Source organism: Papaver somniferum, chromosome 4 (genome assembly GCF_003573695.1).
Source record: "Papaver somniferum cultivar HN1 chromosome 4, ASM357369v1, whole genome shotgun sequence".
Taxonomy (NCBI): Eukaryota; Viridiplantae; Streptophyta; class Magnoliopsida; order Ranunculales; family Papaveraceae; genus Papaver; species Papaver somniferum.
Window position 1 is genome coordinate 77,211,622 of NC_039361.1, and position 21,403 is coordinate 77,233,024.

General features: G+C 36.1%; 2 protein-coding genes across 2 annotated transcripts; one reads left to right on the forward strand and one right to left on the reverse strand.

Moving 5' to 3' along the window:
• Window positions 1-427: 427 nt before the first annotated feature.
• On the forward strand, window positions 428-4,323 carry LOC113275948 (probable methyltransferase PMT2). The gene is made up of 7 exons (XM_026525534.1): window positions 428-641; window positions 1,444-2,101; window positions 2,360-2,570; window positions 2,805-3,096; window positions 3,238-3,627; window positions 3,718-3,795; window positions 3,879-4,323. The coding sequence occupies exons 2-7, from the start codon at window positions 1,451-1,453 to the stop codon at window positions 4,111-4,113; spliced, it is 1,857 nt and encodes a 618-aa protein (XP_026381319.1). The 5' UTR covers window positions 428-641; window positions 1,444-1,450; the 3' UTR covers window positions 4,114-4,323.
• Window positions 4,324-8,267: 3,944 nt separating this feature from the next.
• LOC113275949 (ATP-dependent 6-phosphofructokinase 5, chloroplastic-like) lies at window positions 8,268-13,848 on the reverse strand. The gene is made up of 14 exons (XM_026525535.1): window positions 13,608-13,848; window positions 13,179-13,504; window positions 13,002-13,086; window positions 12,361-12,434; window positions 12,071-12,182; window positions 11,779-11,874; window positions 11,252-11,353; window positions 11,061-11,135; window positions 9,944-10,084; window positions 9,666-9,782; window positions 9,453-9,557; window positions 9,105-9,185; window positions 8,872-9,000; window positions 8,268-8,738 (listed from the first exon to the last, which is right to left on the reverse strand). Exons 2-14 carry the CDS (start codon window positions 13,490-13,492, stop codon window positions 8,571-8,573), a joined length of 1,599 nt encoding a protein of 532 aa, XP_026381320.1. The 5' UTR covers window positions 13,493-13,504; window positions 13,608-13,848; the 3' UTR covers window positions 8,268-8,570.
• Window positions 13,849-21,403: the final 7,555 nt, after the last annotated feature.

Genomic DNA, 21,403 nt, shown 5'->3' on the forward strand with positions numbered 1-21,403 from the left:
ATTTGATTTGATCTGATCTGATTTGGTTTGAAGAAGATCCAATGTATGTTAGACTCATCATTAATTGTACGAGGACTATACCGCTAACTTATGATTTCTCTGCTGATCCTATACAGTATTCCTACTAATAATCCTTAAATATAATACCACTGCTAATAGTAAACACTATGAGTTGTGACTTTAACAACGAATGTTAATCTATAAACATTACTCAGTTAATCAGGATGTTAATAATCACAGAATCTGGCGGGTAAATAATCCTTGAATATTACTTCCAGATCTATCGGGGAAGTTGTAGGTCCCACCTTTTCGGTATTGTGTCCCATATTTTTTAAACTTCTCCACTAATAATAATGGAGGTACAATAATAACGCGTTGTTGCAGTAAAAAAAATCAAGTCTTTAAAAGCAAGAAGAAGGAAAAGACATAAGTCCTTCTTTCTTTCTCTCTTTCCCGTTTCACTCACTCTCTCTACTCACTGTAGCTTCTTCTCCAGCTAGTATTAGATCTTCTGGAGCAGAAAAAGAAAAATTGAACCTTGAAAACTGATATGAGTTGGTGAACTCAATAGTTTTCTAGGGCTGTGTGTTTGTGTGGGAGAAATAAGATACATCATAAAGTGATATCTTCTGCTTAGACTGGTATGAGATCTGATCTTTTGAACTTGGATCTAGTACTATTGATTCAACTAGTTTATGGAAATGTTCATGTACTTTATTATATTTAGGTTTAACTGTACTTTTTTTGGTTTATTTGGAAATTCATCTTTGAGAGAAATTTGATTCCTTTTTTTTGGCTCAAGGACTATAACTTATTGCTTAATTTAGAAAACTAACAAAATGAGAAGAATTATGAGTTCTGCTTATGTGGGTCTCTACTTCAAATAGATACTTCATTTAGGGACACAGAGCAATTGATTTGAGTTTGGTAGGTAGTTCCAGAAGTAGCTCATTACTAGCTTGTAGTGTAGCTTGATGTTTGTTTGAAGAATTTTTGTTTAGTGGGTGTTTCTAATTTGATACTTTCTTGTGTTTAGAGATTAGGTGAAAATAGTAATTGGGGTAAATTCCTTTATTCTACTTTGGATTTTAGTTGTAAGTGTCTGATTTTTACATCCGTGTTAACGGATCTTGTTGTTAAATTCAAATGTATAATTCAGATCTGGAGGTATCTTTTAGTTTGTTTATGCATTCTAAAGAAGTAACAATCATTTGCATTTTTAACTACTTCGGGTAATAGAGTATGTTGTTACTTTGTTGAAATGTAGATTTGGTTTTAGCGGGATTGTGGAACTGTTTTAGCTGATCTATTGTAGAGAACTAGGGATAGGAGGTTAATAGTAAATTTTAAAGATTTGTTGTTCGTAAGTTGTTTGTTACGACGTTCCATTTATTTCAGTACTTTTTAAAACAAATACTAATATGACTCGGAATATTATTTCAGGTGCATCATGGCAAAAGGGAACCCTAAAGAGAGTAGGATGCGTAGCTCCACATCCATAATTATTGTAATTGGTTTATGTTGTTTCTTCTACGTATTGGGTGCATGGCAAAGGAGTGGTTTCGGGAAGGGAGACAGCATAGCTGAAAAGATTACAAAGCAGACGGACTGCACTGTGGTTCCGAGCCTCAATTTCGAGACTCACCATAGTAGTGATAGCGAAGTAGGGCTAACAGTTGATGAATCTGAAACAAAAGTGAAAGAGATTAAGCCCTGTCCTGCTAAATATACTGATTACACACCCTGCCATGATCAGAAGCGAGCCATGACTTTTCCTAGAGAAGGTATGGTTTACAGAGAAAGACATTGTCCTCCAGAGGAAGAGAAGTTGCATTGCCTTATTCCAGCACCAAAGGGATATGCAACTCCCTTTCCATGGCCAAAGAGTCGTGATTATGTACATTTCGCTAATGCTCCATATAAGAGTTTGACAGTCGAGAAGGCCATTCAGAACTGGGTTCACTATGAGGGTAGTGTGTTCAGATTCCCAGGTGGAGGAACACAGTTTCCTCAGGGAGCAGATGCCTACATTAATCAAATTGCTTCTGTGATTCCAATTAAAAATGGGACAGTTAGAACCATACTGGATACTGGCTGCGGGGTATGTATAATTCGTCAAAATTCTAGTTCAATCTATTTTATCGAACTTGGACCTTCTGCTTTTAATGGATAATTATTGCTTTATTACTTATCTTCTTTATCTATTCAATGCATTTTGCAAGTATATACATTTATTCTTGTTCACATATCATCCACTCTATCGCTGTTTAACTACTTGTGCATTTTCAAAAGCTTTCTATCATAGTGGCCGGATAAAGTATTTGGTTTCCTCATTCTGAAATTTTTGGATTTTGTTTAGGTTGCTAGTTTTGGTGCATATCTTTTAAAAAAGAATGTCATTGCAATGTCTTTTGCGCCACGAGACAACCACGAAGCGCAAGTGCAGTTTGCTTTGGAAAGAGGTGTACCTGCAATTGTTGCTGTGTTCGGAACCATAAAGCTTCCTTACCCAACGAGATCATTTGACATGGCTCACTGTTCACGATGCTTGATTCCATGGGGAGCAAATGGTGATTATTTAGTATTTTACATCTTGATTTAGAGAGTGTTCCTTTTCCATTGATTGAAAGAACAGCACTATTTTTCTACAATGACCGACATTGTACCATATCACTTCATTTTTAAGGCCGTGCTGACATTTCATTTTGTCCTTTTTAAGAGTATCCAGTGCGCTAGTTCCTACACCATGGTGGCACAGTTTAAGCAAGCAGTACTAAATCTCGTTTCTTTCTCTCTCTTGGCAGATGGTATGTACATGATGGAAGTTGATCGTGTTCTCAGACCTGGTGGGTACTGGGTGCTTTCTGGTCCTCCAATCAATTGGAAGAACAATTATATTTCATGGCAGCGTCCTAAGGAGGATCTCCAGGAGGAGCAAAGAAAAATTGAAAAGATCGCTAAACGACTATGCTGGGAAAAGAAGTCTGAGAAGGGTGAAACTGCAATCTGGAGAAAGAGTATAAATGCTGATGCATGTCGTGGAAGAGATGAATCTCAAGAAACTATGTGTGAGGCCACAGACACAACTGATGTTTGGTAAGTTTTCAAGTTCAGACATTAGTCACATTAATTCTAATACAGTTGATGTTGTCATCAATTTTTTCCTCCACTTTCACTTCTCTGATTCTGTTGTTACACAAGTTCACGTTTTCACTTTTCATTTTGACACTATTCTAGGTACAAGAAGATCGAAAAATGCATAACACCTTATCCTGAGGTTAGCAGTCGAAGTGAAGTTGCTGGAGGACAGCTGAAACCTTTTCCAGAAAGACTCCATGCCATCCCTCCCAGAATCGCTAGTGGATCTGTTCCTGGAGTTTCCGTCGAGGATTATCTGGAGGACAACAAACTGTGGAAGAAGCATGTAAACGCCTACAAGAGGATCAATAAGCTCCTTGATTCAGGGAGGTACCGCAACATCATGGATATGAATGCAGGATTGGGAAGTTTTGCTGCAGCAATTGATTCTCCCAAATTGTGGGTCATGAATGTCATGCCAAATATTGCGGAAAAAGATACTCTCGGTGTCATATACGAGCGTGGGTTGATCGGTATATATCATGACTGGTAAGCCTCTCGCGTCTTTTGTCTTTTTGCTCTAAGTGTGTTTTACATCTTTCTTTTACCTAATGTGGTGTCTGATCTTATGGTTAACAGGTGTGAAGCTTTCTCAACATACCCAAGAACGTACGACCTAATTCACGCCAATGGCGTTTTCAGCTTGTACCAGGACAAGTAAGTGCATCTCCCCACTTTCTATGATTCTTGGTATCTTATGTTCATCCTTTTCCGTTACTAATGTAAAAAGTTGAATGTAGATGTAGTGCCGAAGACATTCTTCTGGAGATGGATCGTATTTTGCGACCAGAAGGTACAATAATATTCAGGGACGAGGTTGAAGTTTTAATAAAGGTTAAGAAAATTATCAGTGGGATGAGATGGAACACAAGGATATCTGATCATGAAGATGGCCCTCAAGTCCCTGAGAAGATATTGGTTGTAGTCAAACAATACTGGACAGTAGGTGGAAACAACTCCACATCTTCAGAGTGATACTAAAATGAAAAATGTAGCATTTAGGCCTTAATCTCAGATCCAATGTTCCCAATTAGCTTTTCACAGTTAATTCTGCAGTCTCTTCATTTTTTGGTGTTTTTGCTATTTCAACCTTTCTTGCTGTATAAAATGCACAAGGACTGAATAGATATTTTTGAACTCTTTGAAACTCACTAAAATTAATTTACACTTCATTATTGTAACTAATAATTATTCTCTCTTGATCTTTAATTTAGAGCCAAACACTAAAATCTGATAAAATTGGATCGAATGTAGGTGCAAATTCTCCCAAATATAAAAAAAGTAACCCGTTATAGGGACGGCATGGTTTATTAGAGGGGCGGCGTTCTAATAGGACAAAAGGGTCATTACATGATCATTCAAGATGTTCCTTATTAAAAAATACCGGAAATGACAAATTAACCCTCATAATTGATAACCTAGTTTAGTGATGATAATTAAATTTAGTGTTAATGATTAATTTCACTTATATTAACTCAAAATCAAAATCAGATTTTTAGAGTTAAAAAAAAAAGTTTAGAGGAGAAGGTCAATCTCAATCAATTGAAGAAATTAACCAACAAAATGAACAACCAGGACCTGAAAATGACCGGGTATACTTCTAAATTAGTCTCAACTAGCTTTTTGTTGCTCAAAGTTATCTAAAGTACGTAAAAAATTCAATTTTCTTACATTTTCAGAGCTAATTACGGTTGGAATTGTGCTCATAACCAACCATAAATCGAAGTTACGGTTCGTAAAAGATTAATTACTAACCGTAACTGGTTAAATTTGAAGAAACTCAATCGTAAAACCAGTTACGGTTGGTAACTAAATGTTCGATACGAAACGTAACTCAGTTATGGTTGGTAACCAAATGCTCGATACCAACCGTAACTGAGTTACGGTTCGTAAACTAAAATGGTTACCAACCGTAACTGAAGAAAATTCTCAGATATAAGAACATACGGTTGGTAATTGAACTATTACCAACCGTAACTCACATAAACCCAGAAATTTCAATTTCAATTTTCATCTAAAACCCTAATTTTCGATAGAAATTAAACTTAAATCAAACAAAATAAACCAAATCGTAACTGGGTTTTCAAAACATACTTCATATAAGTCATTACACTACACTTGATTAATTTTCGAATCGTCGATTAATCGAAGACGATGAAATTTTGAGTTTTAATGGAGATTACGATTGATGGGAGGAGGAGAAGAGAAGAAAAAATAAAACAAATTTTCAATTTAGCTTTGATTTAGGTTAAAAAATGGGGAGGATAATCTAGTTAATTTACACCTTCTATAGAACATCCCCTAACCAAGTAGAGGGACATTACTATCACACTGCCACCCCTCTAATAAACCATGCCGCACCTATAACAGGTTAAAAAAAATAGTCGCCAACAATCACTATGAGCACATATCATCTTTTATTCTATCTACAAGTAAATGCAAAAAGATCAGATCATGTGTTTATCCAATTTGGCGGAGGAAGTATGGTTGACATTGCCTTGAGCATAAAGGGCATGCGCAAGTCACTATTATCATCTAAATGAGTGTTAGCCAGAAATGGAGGATAACACAGCTCTTCAAATATCCTGGTTTGGATGTTGAACTCCCACGTGTAGTTCATGCAACCCAGCAAAACGACGTTACGGTTTGTTGGATTGAAACCTAAAAGCTGGATTGTTTCAACGGAATAACATCCGAGATTCTATTGCTGCAAAGATACCGTCCAAATTGATATCCATGTGCAACAATTGCCATTTGTTGCAAACACTCAATGTTGTATGACTTCTTCTAATTCGAGAAAAACAAATCAAGCCTTCTGATTCCCCAAGAATTTGACTTCTGAAGTTCTCCCCGTACCGAATGCAAGGTGAAATAACTCCGGATAATTCTTCGATTGGCAAATTGATTAATTTGATAGACATCAGTTCCGTTGTTGAGATTGCAAACTACTAGCCTATTTCTCATTTCGGTCCAGTATAAAACATCATCATGGAAAAGAAGATGAGTTAAATAAGGGTCCGGATAATCGACAAATTCCGGGCACTGAACATTAACATTTTTCCATTCACCCAGATGAAAGAAAATATTTGGATCTGAAATTCCTTGGAAAGGTTCGGAGGACGCACAACCAGGATAAGCCACCATCGCGATCTCTGTGCTTGAATTGAGAACTACGGGTTTATTCCTACTTGTTTTTTTTTGTGGACTAGTAGGAGATATCAACCACGGCTGTATGGACTTGTTTTCTTTCTTTTTTTTTTAGAAGCTAATCAAGCAAATCTTTCGAATCAAGTAGGCTGTCACACAGAGATTGAATTGCTAGGTGTCTCACTTGTGGCTTTTAAATTCGAATAGACAAACACTCAGTATGATCAAAAACTGTTTACCTATTAATGTGCGTGCAGTTGTGTTAAGTGTAAATATTAGGAAGAACATAACTACGCATTGGTTTTTAGGAAAATAACATATTGACACGTACATATATCTTGCCATAAAAATGTTATATGAGGTTAATTTAGATTAAAGAAAAAAAAGGCAACCAAATTATTTTGCCTTAATTGGGTGAAATTTTATTTCGAATTTGGTTACGGGATCGGATAAATAGGAAGACCGAGGATTGGTATTCCGAACGTTATCGCTAGCAATATAGGTTTCTCCCATTTCTGTTCCTTTTTCTCTGTATTTCTTCCCATTTCTTTTCCTTTCACTCTCAAAAGAAATTTCTAAGGATTTTCGATACAAAATAAGAATGGCAGGTTTATTAGATTTCCGTTCAAGTGCAAGAACTATGATTAAACGAGGAAAAACATACCCTTACAATTAGATTCACGGACTTAGCTAGTGAAGAAGAAGAAGAAGTGTTCAACGGCGAAAAGTTCAAGACCACGAAAGAATTAGACCGGTTTTGAAGAGGTTTCGTCCTGCTAGGGTACAACTACAGGATGATCAGTGTGCCGGTGTGAGACCTGCATTGCAGGTGTGCGCGTTACTTCAAGGCAAAGAAGATGAGAAGTTCTACAACGGTCTTATCTATTTTGTGAGTTCAGTCTTTCATTTGTGAATGAGTTGGTGACTGATCGTTGCTTTATGTTGTTTTTTCTTTTTCTTTTGGCTGTTTTGATTCAGGGTCTTAAGGTTTAACTTCCCACTAATCAATAGATACTAAAAATTTATAATAGTATGAGTTATTGAACACAGTGACTGATATTATGACATGACGTTATCAACAGGTACACCGTAAGCCTCACAAACAAGTAAAAGGAGTACATAATTGTTTTTGTAAATTTGAGGTCCTTTGGACAGACGGTTCAAAGCCACAGGGAGTACTGAAACGATGGGAATTGAGAGAGTGTGCAGACGTCAAAAGGGGTCTCCTTTATTTGATCCCGCCCTCAGAAGTTTCGTGGAGATGTCACGAGCGCATCTTGATTCGTAAATGATAAGAATGCTGGTCAGCAAAGTAAGTAATATTTTTAGACAATGTTCAAATTTGTTAGTAGTGATAATGGAACAATAAATGGATTCGTAGTTTGAGGTTTTTTATGTTTTGGTCAGCGGCAAGGTACAATAAATGGATTCTTAGATTTTTATATAATGTTTTCTAGTAGTGGTAACTAGCACTGCTGGTCGATGATCATCCACTATATTTCCCCTGTGAAAATCTTTTTTTGTTTCACACCCATATGTTTGAATTTTGCTTCGAAAAAAAAATGGTTTGAATTTTTATATAATGTCTGTAATCTGTATATGGTTTGAGGCTGGCTCGCAGTGATTCTGCATTCAGTCAGTCCCTCAAGAGAAGAGAGCCACTACTCACCCTATTAGAGTTCTTACAAAGTTAATGGGGTGTGGTGCTACTGGTAGAAGCTGCATTGTTCCTTTAATTGCTGAAACCCAGTGATAAGGGCTTTGGAAAAGGGCTTAGAGCCTTGCAAGACAATTTGAAACAATCACTATGACTTGGCAAATCTTTCTTTGTTAGAATAACGAGCTGAATCCCAATTCTGACATAAATTCGAATCAAGCCCTCACTCAATCTCCAGTAGGAAAGAGTTGGTTGGCGGCAAAGACTTTAAACATAATAGAATCTGAAAGTTGGTGTAAAAAGAGCATGCATATTCAACTGCAGTAGCAAGATTGAAAGACAAAATGGTATTGAACTTATTTTCAGGATGCTCAGAAATGAAACTGAAGATATCATCCTTACAGGTAAAAATTGATTTCTTAATCTTTTCCCATAATGGCCCAATAGAGGGGTTGTGTGCAGAACGGACAAATTAACATACAGACCTAATTATTAGTAAAAGCCAAAGGAAATTCCAACTGAGGGGCTAGGCATGGCGGTTTGGAAGCTTTTGCACAGTGCCGGTCCTGCAATTCTTTACATCAACTGAAAGTTGAGAAAAGGAATATTATGCTTCTCCTTTTATAAATTATAGAAAGTCAGGCTGGCCGGTGGAGGTTAGACAACGATGCCACATCCGGCTGTTTGGATCTACAAATCTTGGAGATGTGATTACTTCTGGAATTGGAAGGTAAACATAGTGGGTGTTGCATATTCCAACTGTAATACCACTGTAACCCGCAAATGCACCATGGACCTACAAAGTTACAACATTTTTGGGAAGCATGAGTATTAATATCTAAGTAGGAATATTTGTTGCAGAGTCTTAGGACTTGGAGAATCCTAACAGCATCACAAAATAAAAAACCAGGAGTAAGGTGAATCTATACTGCATTCTGGCCAAGAACAGTGCAAAGAATAGCATCAGAGGCATTTGCTCGACATGCTCGGATCATATATGTCGGATCAATGTATTTGACATCTACTGGAACATCTACTCCCTTGAAGTGTTTTTTAATCTGTTGACAACAAGAAGCTTACGGTTACAAACAAATGATAAACACTAGCTTCTGGCAAGCAAAGAAAAATCTGTAGTTGCACAAATGCTATGAGGATATTTAACCTGTTGTTGGATATGAACTCCAATATCTCCTAAAACCACATTCCCTGATGCATCTGTTGCACCTGACTTTTGCAACAAATCCTGAGTTTCACCAATTATGAAATGTCATAAGTACTATTAAAATTGCTATGTCAAGAAGCAACTAATCTCCAGAACATTAACCACACAGATTTTCTTGTGAAAATAGATATATAGTAGTAGGTAAGTTTGCAAGTTCAACAAGTATGCAAATAAAGGGAGTAGATTGGTCATTTTCCTAATTAACTAATGATATATATTTTTTCGTTGAATATGTTAAAGAATTTGCCAAACCTAATCTGCAAGAAGAAAAATACAGGTAACACTTACTTGCCCAGCTCCTTCAGCTACACAAACGACAGCTGAACCTTTTGTCTGTATTAGATGTTCCAAATGACGTAATACGCCATAAGGTCCTTCCAAACTAAAGGATACCTGCAATTCGATTGTGAAGGTGTTCACTCACTGATAATAGTAAGAGAAACAAAATGCTGAAATAATGTACAATAGAGAAGAGTAATTGGACATTATCGAAGTATGCACCTCAGGTATCAAACAGATATCGATCTGGCCACTAGACAGCGATGCATGCATAGCTATGAAACCACTGCTTCTTCCCATTAATTTTACCAAGCCGACACCATGATATGCGCTACGAGCCTAAGTGAGTTTCAAAAAACCAAGTTAGCATGGTAGAACTTAGATGTACATTCCAACATTAAAGTGTGAAAGCCAATCTCGGTTTCTCGTTTGTAGTGTCTATCCAGAACTTCCAAAATAAACTCTCAGTGTATTATGATAACGAAAAAACACGGGCTTACCTCAATATATGCAGAGTTGATTGCTCGCTGAGCCTCTTCTACAGCAGTATCAAATCCAAAGGTTTTATCCATCAGAAGTATATCATTATCAATTGTTTTTGGAACACAAACAACTGAGACCTTGAGTTTTCTCTTGCGGCACTGTGTATAAAGAAAGTATCACAAGTCATTTAAGGACGCCATAATAATAACAAGTAAATGATTTCAACAAGAACAGGTTATCAGAATGGATGGAAAGAAGAGCAAAACAAGTGAAAATATAATCTTAAGTTTGTAAATCTGTATTGCCGATTAAAAGTAGGCCATCAAATTTGTGAAATGTGAACACAAACATTATCAATTGTTTTTGGAACACAAACAACTGAGACCTTGAGTTTTCTCTTGCGGCACTGTGTATAAAGAAAGTATCACAAGTCATTTAAGGACGCCATAATAATAACAAGTAAATGATTTCAACAAGAACAGGTTATCAGAATGGATGGAAAGAAGAGCAAAACAAGTGAAAATATAATCTTAAGTTTGTAAATCTGTATTGACGATTAAAAGTAGGCCATCAAATTTGTGAAATGTGAACCTCTAAGAACAGATCTGAATAAAAGTCAAACAAAGCTAATTAGCTGTACACAGTTATCAATTCATTACCAAAGAACATAGGGAAAAAGCGACAGTGAGAGATGGTGCATGTTAGCAAACTTTAAGTTCATTACCAACAGCTAAAGCCAAAATAACTAGGAAATCAAGAGTCAAAATTTGATGTGAACAGCAACCCCTATTATGCAAATTGACCAGTTAGCGCTAATGAGTTAACTGTAGCGAGTCTTACGGGTGCAGGGTTGTTGGAATCATGTAGTAATAGGAGGAGCAGAGCGTAATTATTGTCTTTGCATCAGCTTTCCCAGGCCGTTTTTGACATGCAAGCAGTGTTTTTGTGGTAAGATTTGTCAGGTGAAAGATTCTGTCTTACACCGATACGAGATTATAGATTAGGGGTTTAGATGAAATTAAACTCTTTAGGTTTTCTAGATAAATCTTTCCCAGTCCTGTAAATTTCTTTGTCAAATAATACTCAAGTTGATAAACTGTGTTTTAGTTTGCATCTGAGTAGTAGATCAAATACCTCTTTGTGTATAGCATTTGCTCCAGCGTGAGTACCGTTCCCGCCGAGTATGAAAATCATATCAATTCTCCTGGCCTGAAATCACTTAGTTAACTACCGAGAAACTACTAGCAAACCATGATACAATCCAGAGAGAGCAATAATACATCAATGACAAAAATTACAAGGGAAGTCAAGCAACTGTTCCTAACCTGTATGCTGTCTACAATGTCACTGGTACTACCACCCCCACGAGAAACACCGAGTAAACTTCCACCAGCAAGATTAATGTTTTGAACCACTTCTCTGGATAGCTGTGAATTGCAATTTACAGTCAATGCTACGCATATGACAGTATCAAAAACATGATCTCATGTATTGTATGCAATGTTTAAAAACGCGAAGCGCTCTCTTGTTGAAGCGCAGAGCGCCGCATTGAAGCGTTGCCTCGCGAATATATAAATAAACACAACTTTAAAATCTACTCCTGTATGAAACTTTGTCAACATAATAAAGTAAACAATTAAACTAACTAGCCTTTTCTTATTTTAGGTTTTAGAATGAAAACATCTGAGACTTTTATTTTTGGGGTTTAAAGCCCCAAAAAACGCTCCTGCTTCAGACATAAATTTGAGGCGCCCGCTTCAGGGCGTTATTCATCTGAAGCGCAAAAAAACGAGCCTCATATCGGTTTTTTAAAGCCATGATTGTATGCTAATAAGCAGGAAATTCTACTAACCGGCATTTCTTGTAAGCCATTATCGAAAAATCCTCGGTAGCCATACGGGATCCCAACAATGTTTTTAACCCCGTAGATTTCAAGGGTAACAACTATCTGCGAAAGATGACTGACATAAGAAATTTGTGGAGATAACAATTTGCCGTTGTTAAGTAAGACAAATCTTATGCTCTGAACTCAGGAGTCAGGAGGAGACAAATTAGAGAGGAAAAGGTTCAATCTGATCAAACATATATTATTTACACTTGACTTACGACCTGTATTTTCTAGTCTGAATAAAAAGCTCACTGACCTGTCTAATAACATCATTGAGACCAGGACACAACCCTCCGCAAGTGACAATTCCAGCCTTTACGCTATCAGGTTGAAAGTATATCTTATCACGTGGCCCGGCACGATGCACCCTACGTAGAAGATCAATATAAAAAGCTCGGCAGATAGTGGAAAAGTCAAACCCAAACCAAGAAACAGAACAGGCATTTGCACAACACCAGATATTGATTCGACTAAATTTATAAGATGCACACATGCTGAACTTTAATTACTTTACGTGGAAGCCAATAGAGAAGAATCTTAAATTACCATTGTTCTATCCAGCTGCAATTAGGATCAATGCATTCAGCTCCAGCAGAAGTTGGCGACGAGTACTTGATAACCTGGTAATTTAATTTTAATATATCATCATACACGATATACTAAATACCCTATGGTACTTCCAAAAGAAATAAGTACGACATAAGCAAACTTGATATCCAATAAATAAAAGGTATTACTCCACTAATCAGAGCCATGATACAGTAATAGAAAAGTACACGATTTCATGCCATAATTCAGAATTGGGTCCAGTTAAGCTGTGTAACATAGTATAGTTATTTTGCTACTCTTGTCATCACAAAGCTCAAGCAAAGAAACTACATGGGAAATCAAAGGCAGAAGACATCTAATTTTGTTAATCCTCTTCTCTGACAATGTTTTAAGTTTAAAAAGAACTAGTGATTGTAATATGGCAGCTCACAACTTATCCTAACAGGCAAAAACTAATCAACTTCATATGATTTTGGAAGCCTGCCTCAATCTAGCGGCTTTAACCCATGATTGACGCAGGTTTGGTTTTGAGCTACATATGTCATCCTTTTCTTATACAGTATATATAAAAAAAAAATGCTAACATTAACACAACATACCTTTATATAAAATTTTTTGCTAACATTAACACAACATACCTTTAAAAGTGCCCTATCATCTTCATTTACATAGCCATTTTTCCTTTCCTCAGGCATACTGGCACCATCGACTAATTTTGGTCCTCTATTAGAACAGCACATTGTAAGAACATAAAGCAATTTGCCAGAACAATAACCATAAAATACGAAATGAAAAAGCACACAAATAACAATCACCTATTTTTCAAAGAAAAAGTAGTTGGAATCGGCTTCATATCAAAAACATCTCTAAGATGCGGCAAATTAAACCTTTCCCCAAACTCATCTTGATATTGTTTAATCCAATTCGGATCAGTAAAATCAATATCACGATTTTCAGAAACAGCTCTAATAACCAAACACCTTTGCTTTGTATTACTCCGCCGCGATTTCCAAATACTTACATTATTCAAGCTGAACAATGAAGCTGGTGTGTTTCCCTTTAAATCCCAACCATGTTGCCCCGAATTTATCTTACTAGTAACATTTGGTGTAGATGAAACTAAGGCCATCACCACAATGGCCTAAAAAAGTTGCATAAACATAAAAATCAGTCTGAATCAATTCTATTAGAGATCTCTGATTAGTTCTAAAATCCAAGAATAAGAATTGAAAGTGTCATATTACCTGGAGAAATCAACAGATTAAGATGATCAAGATTAGATCTTCGAAGAGAGAATAAGTTAATAAGTTGTTTTCTGATTCCAGTAATTTCGGTAAGCTTTAAAAATTATCTTTGGAGCCGGCTAGGAGGACTGCCTGTCTGTCTCTCTGTAAACCTGTCTTCTTATACAGTTCCACTTCTTGAACTGAGAAAGGAAAAACCAACTTCTTTTTCGATATATGACTTTTGGCTTTTACAAAGAGTTTTTTATTTTTTGATAAGGTCAGAAAGTAATGTGGAAATAACCAGGGAATATAGAGATGCGGACTAAAGGTTCGTTATTTTATGTGGTGGAATATAGAAATTGAACTTGGTTATATCATAAAACGACAGATAACGAAGAGCTGCATTTGACGACGGTGAAGCAGTAGAAGTATACTGTCATGTGTTTTGTTCTCTTCGATGGTTGGTATCATCGAACTACAGGAGAAGAAACCTTATGTACGCGTATTCACATTTTTGGCCTTTGACTTTTATTTTATTCGTCTTCTGTTGTATCGGGCACGTGTTACTAACGTTACTTACTGTAGTCTTCTGCTAGGTTCTAGTAGTTGGTTACAAATTCCATGTGAACGGCGTGAATAAGCAAAAAACCGTACAGACAAAGATGAACCCTAATAAACACTAATCCTGTAAATTTCTGGTGGACGGGACTAGGGGTGCACATACCCTACCCATATTCGCCAATCCTATCCTACCCGCCAGTTTTTTAACCTTATCCTACCCTATTCACTATTTGGCGGGTACGCTGGCGGGTAAAGATTTTCTTAACCGCCAGTAAACGGGTAGGGTGGCGGGTATAGGCCATATCCTACCCACCCTACCTAGGTTTGCACATACCCTACCCATACCCGTCAACCTACCCTACCCGCCAGGTTTTTAATCGTATTCTACCCTATCCATTATTTGGCGGGTAGGATGGCGGGTAAAGATTTTCTTAACCGTCAGTAAACGGGTAGGGTGACGGGTATAGGCCATATCCTACCCAGTCTACCCGTTGTGCAGCCCTAGACGAGACCTATTTTATGTGTCTGTACTGTTTTTGGTAGTCCAAAAACGCAATTAGCGACTGTTATTATAGTCTTCTGCTAGGTTCTAGTTAGTATTGAAATAGTAGTGTGTTGCACGTATAGAGACACATGACGCAGTTATGACAATATATGATTATCATAACACGTCAAATCTAAATAAGCGGAATACAAAGACACGTTATATGTATTATATATATATATATATGATTAGAACGAAATTCTACAACAATCTACTCAAGTTTCTCTTTTTTTACTCACCTAATTGCGGATCCATATTTTAAGAGTCGAGCAGGTTCCCGTGTTAGCCTACTGACGAGCATCATGAGAAACCAGTCAAAAAAATCAAGCGGATAGGAGATTGATCGTGTCACAACAAGGTATGACATTTTTACTTTCCTTATCAAATAATTATTCTTATTTTTATATTACTTGGCATCATCAATAAGTATGTGATTTTTTCTATTTTTTTCCTGGTGTTTTTATATTAAAAAATCATGGATACCGCTTAGACACAAACATATTCGAAAGCATAACCCTATTTTTTTCAGAGGGGCGGGCCCGAATTTTATGTGTTTGTGCAGTTATTAGGTGGTTCAAATGGACGGTGTGTTTAGTACGATTCTCTTATATTCTTTTCCATCCAAATATTCTACCAAATAGCATTAGGAATCAACTCTCGTGGCTTTTATTTCTTAGTTTATTTGTTTATGTATTACTATTATAAAGGGAACACCCCTTGTTAGAGCACTGTTCGGTCGATAAGTCTTGATTTATAGTCTACTTATAGCTAAGTCTCGGAGTAGGATAGAAAGTGTAGTTGAGCTCAAGACTCCATGGCGATCATCATACAAAGACGAAGAACTACTCAAGGAACTGGTGGAACTTCATCGACTAAAAGGTATATGAAGATTTGAACTTATCTATCACTCAAAAGTCTATATACTCTATCTCCTATCTTGAGACAAAAGTCGTTTTGCTATATAGACTTTGATTATGCACATTTATCTCGCTTATCTATTTCTCGAAATATGTGTTGGTAAGCTTTCGCTTTGACCAAGTTTATCTTTACTAGTGACGAAAGTCATATTAAGTTTCAATTACTTGAAAATTGCTTTGACGAAAAACAGTGTGTGAACAACAACTATATAACGTCCTCTAAGAATGTTTCAATGATTGAAATGAGAGTTTAGATTATATAACCATGGTTGGATATAAGGATTGTGTGGTAACTCATACATATATTAGTCCTTATTTCTTAAACCAAAGTATGCGTACTTTGCTGCTCAGGAAAACCGGAACTAGAGTTCGCGTACCAAGTCCGCGTACTGTCAGAGGTTCTCTTCCCGAGAATTTCTGCTGGAGTTTGTGAACTGAAAACAAACTTATTCCGGGTACTTAAGTCCGCGTACCAGTCCGCGTACTTAAGTTGGTTATTTTCTAAAAACAATTATTCGTGAACTTAAACTTATATTAACTAAGGAATGCAAGTTTGCAAACCGTGGCTATAAAGTTCATGAATCAATTTGAGTGAATCAAATCGTTTTTGCTTCGATTGTATCTTGTATACTTATATAAGATCTAAGCAATTGAACAACTCTCCAACTAGTTCATTTGAGTCATTTGAACTAGTTATGGTAAAGAAGAATATGGTTGATATGAAAGTACTCATATGACTAACCATTTGGTTAACTACTGTTGAACCAACTAGATGTACATGTTTGGATACGGTTGCACAAACCTAAATAAACGTGCATTTCATTTGTGTGTAACAAGCTAAGTTTCGATCTAACGGTTGAAAGATATTAGCTTGAATCTAATCAGGTTTTCATCTAACGATGAATATTGAATGTTTTGTTACTAAGCTAACATTGATTGCAAAACCTGATTTGAAATACTATATAAGGGAGAACTCTACCAACTGGGAAACCTAATCCCCACACCTCCTGTGTGATACTAGTTGTATTAGCTAGAGTCGATTCTCCTTTAACCTTAGGTTTCTACCGGGACCCTGTAGGTTAACGACTTGAAGACTTCATTGGGATTGTGAAGCCAAACCGATACTACTTTTCTTGTAATTGTGTGATCTGATCTTGTTGTTTCTATCGTACTAAGTACAATCGTAAGATTGGCTTGAGATTGATTTCTCAGATAGGTAAGATATAAAAGTAGTCACAAACGTCTTCGTCTCATCGTTTGTGATTCCACAATATCTTCTTTCTCTAGTCGATTAAGATTATTGTGAGGTGATTGATAATACTGAGATGTTCTTCGGGAAGATAAGTCTGGTTTATCAAAAGACGGAACAAAAACTCGTAGGTATTTTTGTGGGAGACTGATTTATCTATTACCGTAGACTTTTCTGTGTGATACAGATTTGTTTATTAAAGTCTTCGACTTTGGGTCGTAGCAACTCTTAGTTGTGGGTGAGATCAACTAAGGGAATCAAGTGCGTACTATCCTGCTGGGATCAGAGACGTAAGGGGCGCAACTGTACCTTGGATCAGTGTGAGATTGATTGGGGTTCAACTACAGTCCAGACCGAAGTTAGTTTGTAGTAGGCTAGTGTCTGTAGCGGCTTAATACAGTATGTGTTCAATCTGGACTAGGTCCCGAGGTTTTTCTGAATTTTCGGTTTCCTCGTTAACAAAACTTCTGGTGTCTGTGTTATTTATTTTCCACATTATATTTTGTTATATAATTGAAATATCACAGGTTGTGCGTTAAATAAATCAATTGGGAAATCCAACCTTTGGTTGTTGATTGAAATTGATTGACACTTGAACATTGGTCTTTGGTACCGTTCAAGTGATTTCTCTTGTATTCAATTAGACTCGCAGATTTCTATTTGCTTGAGTAAGTATTGAATCGAGAAAGTGAGATATAACTCTTTGATATACTTTTATTAAGATTGAGTCTGACTGTCTAGTTGATTCTCTTAAAAGTATATTGGAGTTAGTCCATACAGATTGCTAAGCGAAATATTAGGTGTGGTTGTTAGATCCCCGCCTTTTCAATTGGTATCATAGCAGGCAAACACGTTTAAAGAGTTTATAAGTCTGTGTTTGTAGCGATCTGACTCTATGGACAGGAATTCTATCTCCATAAATGTACCACCAGTCTTCGATGGCTCAAACTACCTATGGTGGAAAATTGATATGCGTGATTTTCTTCAAGCTCGTGATTTTCAAACATGGGTACATGTTGTTAATGGCTATGATCCTCCGGTTAATACAAAAGGCGATATATCTATATCTAAGGATATTAGTAGATATAGTTCTGAAGAAATCCTTGCTGCAAAGCAAATTTCTGACGGCTTAAATGCTATCATACATGCCATTACCCCAGATCTTCAGCATCATGTGACTATGTGCACTAAGTCTAAAGAATCCTGGGATATCTTAGAAACCGTATTTGAAGGAAATACCAGTGAGAAATAAGCTAGGCTTCAAAACCTAAATTCTGATTGGGAAAACCTTCGTATGGCAAATGAAGAAACATTTGATGAGTTTAATCACAAGGTGTATGAAATTGTTAATGCATCTTTTTCATTCGGTAAGACCATTCCTGAAAAGGACATTGTGATGAAAATTCTCATATTGTTGCCATCTAGATACGATTCTAAGAAGCATGCCATCGTTGAGGGAAAAAACCTTGATACTCTTTCCAGAAATACTCTTGTTGGAAAGTTAAAAATTCTTGATCAAGATTATGTTCGAACATCTGCATTCAATTTTTTTTCCAGCACAAGTGAAGCCTTTAACTTGTCTTGGACCGATGAATGTTATTCCAATATTGTTGGTTTCAATAAATCACTGATAACAGAAAGAATTAGAGAATTTTTAAAAAAAAAACAATAGATGTGATACACATCTTTTGTCAGTTTTTTCTTCAGATGATTCAATAGAAGAAAAATATCTTCAAAGTGTCGACGTCTTAGATACGTCTGATGGATGTAATGAACCCTTAACTCCTGCAGCAGAAACATCCACCTACTCAATTTCTGATTCAGAACTTGAGTCTGATACATATATTTTTGAATTCTTGAATGGAGAGGTTCTTCAAGAAAATCTTCAATTAAAAGCTTCATTGAAGAAACTTGAATCATCAATCCAGGTGAAAAATCTTGAGATAGATTGTCTTAATGATAATCTCACCAGAACCATAGATCTAAAGGATAAAAAGATTAATACTCTTTAGGATGATCTACAGAGATTATCTTGAATATCTGACAAAATTTCAGCAATGCTATTCGGTCAGAAATCCTTTGGAAACACAAATGGTTTAGGATTTAAAGGCAAAACTGCAGGCATAATCAACCTCATTGCTCCTATTGATCATGGAAGAATGAAGGTTGATGGTTTTGATAAACATAAGGCAATTCAACAAGACAAAGAATCTGTATTGGTTTGTTCGTTTTGTGGAAATGCAAATCATGTTCAAAGCACGTGTTGGAGATTCAAAAGGAACAACAAAAGAATTTCCAAACTTCAAAAGAACATGCAAGAGATGAATCTGGATAATCAACGTGGTTTCCCTAAAACCAGTGCTTCCAGAGTCAGAAGAGGTAGAAAATTTGTTTATACAACAAACCTTGATAAAACAGAGGAGCGGTTGGCTCACATCATCACTGTCTAATATCAGTGACGTTCGCATCCTCATATTTAACTTGAGAAAATGAGGTTTGCGCCCATGTGTCTCAAGTGGTGTATTATCTTTGTTAAGAAAATATTTTCCTAGTCTTATAGATATTGGATCATTAAATCACGGAAGACTTGTTCTTCTAGGGTTTGGGCGTTCAAAAGTCTATTTATAATTGTTTGTAGTTTCTTTTTCTCCCTAGAAGATACAGTTTCATGGATCCTGTAATTAGAAGCATCACAAGTAAGGATGCAATTGAAGCAGTTAATGTGTATCTGTGTAAAGGAATCTCTTCCTCAAATGTGAAGAAAGTGAAAGCTACAAATAATGGAGAAGGTTCTTCCTCTAACTACCTCTTATCTGTTTGTCATCTTGATAATAACTTTAGAGGTTTGGTGAATGATTTCATCAACAAAAGAAATGATTTAAAATCTCAAATTGTTTCGTCTTTAGAGGAGATAACTCACTATGAACAAATGTTGTCTCTAACAAAGAAAAACTTGTGTGAGATAAAAAGAGAACTTAGTGAGTTGACTGATATTTCTGAAGATTTAGAGGAATTGAACGATCCCATTATCAATGGGTTTTTCAATAATGAGAAGGAATTCTCTGTAGATGCTCTGAGAAAATTCTACAATGCCTAGTAAATCTTCTTATGAGAATTTTATTCTTGTGTTTTTTTAGGAAGAATAACTAGAGTTTGGAATAGCCATTATTGTGATTATACATATCTATGTCCAACGTTTTCATCTTCATTGTTTTTAGATTTATTTGCTTAAATTCTAAAAAGTTGTTTGGAAGATGATTTTTGCAGTATTAATCTTTATGGTTTTATATATTGCAAACTTATTATGGGATATGTGTGTTTGCGTCCGTGAACTATGATTGTCCCATACCTTGTCAAAAGTTAAGTCTTTCGTATGTCGATATGCATGTATCGATAAAAGAATGAATGAACTTTTGACATTACAAAAGTTTTAAGCCTATTATATGTCATTATGCAAATATTGATGGAAGATAGGATGAACTTTTGTTTAAGAGGATTATGTCTATTGTATGTCATTGTGCAAATGGTGATGGAAAATAGAATGAATCCTTGTCTATTCCGCAGTATTGATCTTCCCTGATCCATATTTTATGTATATACTATGCGGCTCCATAAGTTCTCTTATGTTGAGCATTTCCGATTAAATTAATCATGGGTTTTCTTGTGGTTAATTTAATTGAGTATTTTTGGATTCAAATTCATATTCGTATGTGATTTGTTCTGTCCAAAGAAATCCTTCTTTTTTTATGAAAGTAAGGTCGCTCTTGTTGTTCCTTCAGGAATGACATTTTATGGGGGAGAGTTCTTAATTAAACTTGTGCTTAATTGCTAAATCTTTGTGGGGAGTGCGGCTGTGGAATATCATAGGGGTTATCTTGTATCTTTATAAACTCCTCGATGAATGCATTTAGCTTCGGCTATATGATGGCATCTAAAAAGTTGATATGTGCTTTCTTTTGGTCATGAAATGTATCTATGGAAATTTCATTAGGATCCCACTAGTTTTCGTACCTTTGCCAATTTTATTGACAAAAAGGGGGAGAATTAATGTGTAGTTCACACTACAAATACATATGGTTTTCGGATCATTATGTAAGAGGGAATGCTTTCCATATGAGATGGAGTATTGACTAAGGAGGAGTGATACATATCACCATAGTATTGTTGTCGAAGTTGTGATATAATTGAACTTTGATATTGTGTAATAATACTATGAAATTGTATAACAATGATTGAGAATTCTTGTTTTCTCATTGTTATAGCTACGGATTTTCAACAACGGTGATACTAAACTTATTACAACCTTTGGGGTCATTGGAGTACTTGGAAGTGACGAAGATTTCGAGTAATGTTGAAGAACCAAGAAGATCGGGCATGTGGAAGAAAAGCTACAAAAGTTTATTCATCTATTTTTGTATTCCATATGTATTGATAGTTTTGTCACTAAAATTGACAAAGGGGGATATTGTTAGAGCACTGCTCGGTCGAACTCGCATGTGTTTCTATATCAAGCATGTTTGTCAATGTTAGTGATGAAAACTAT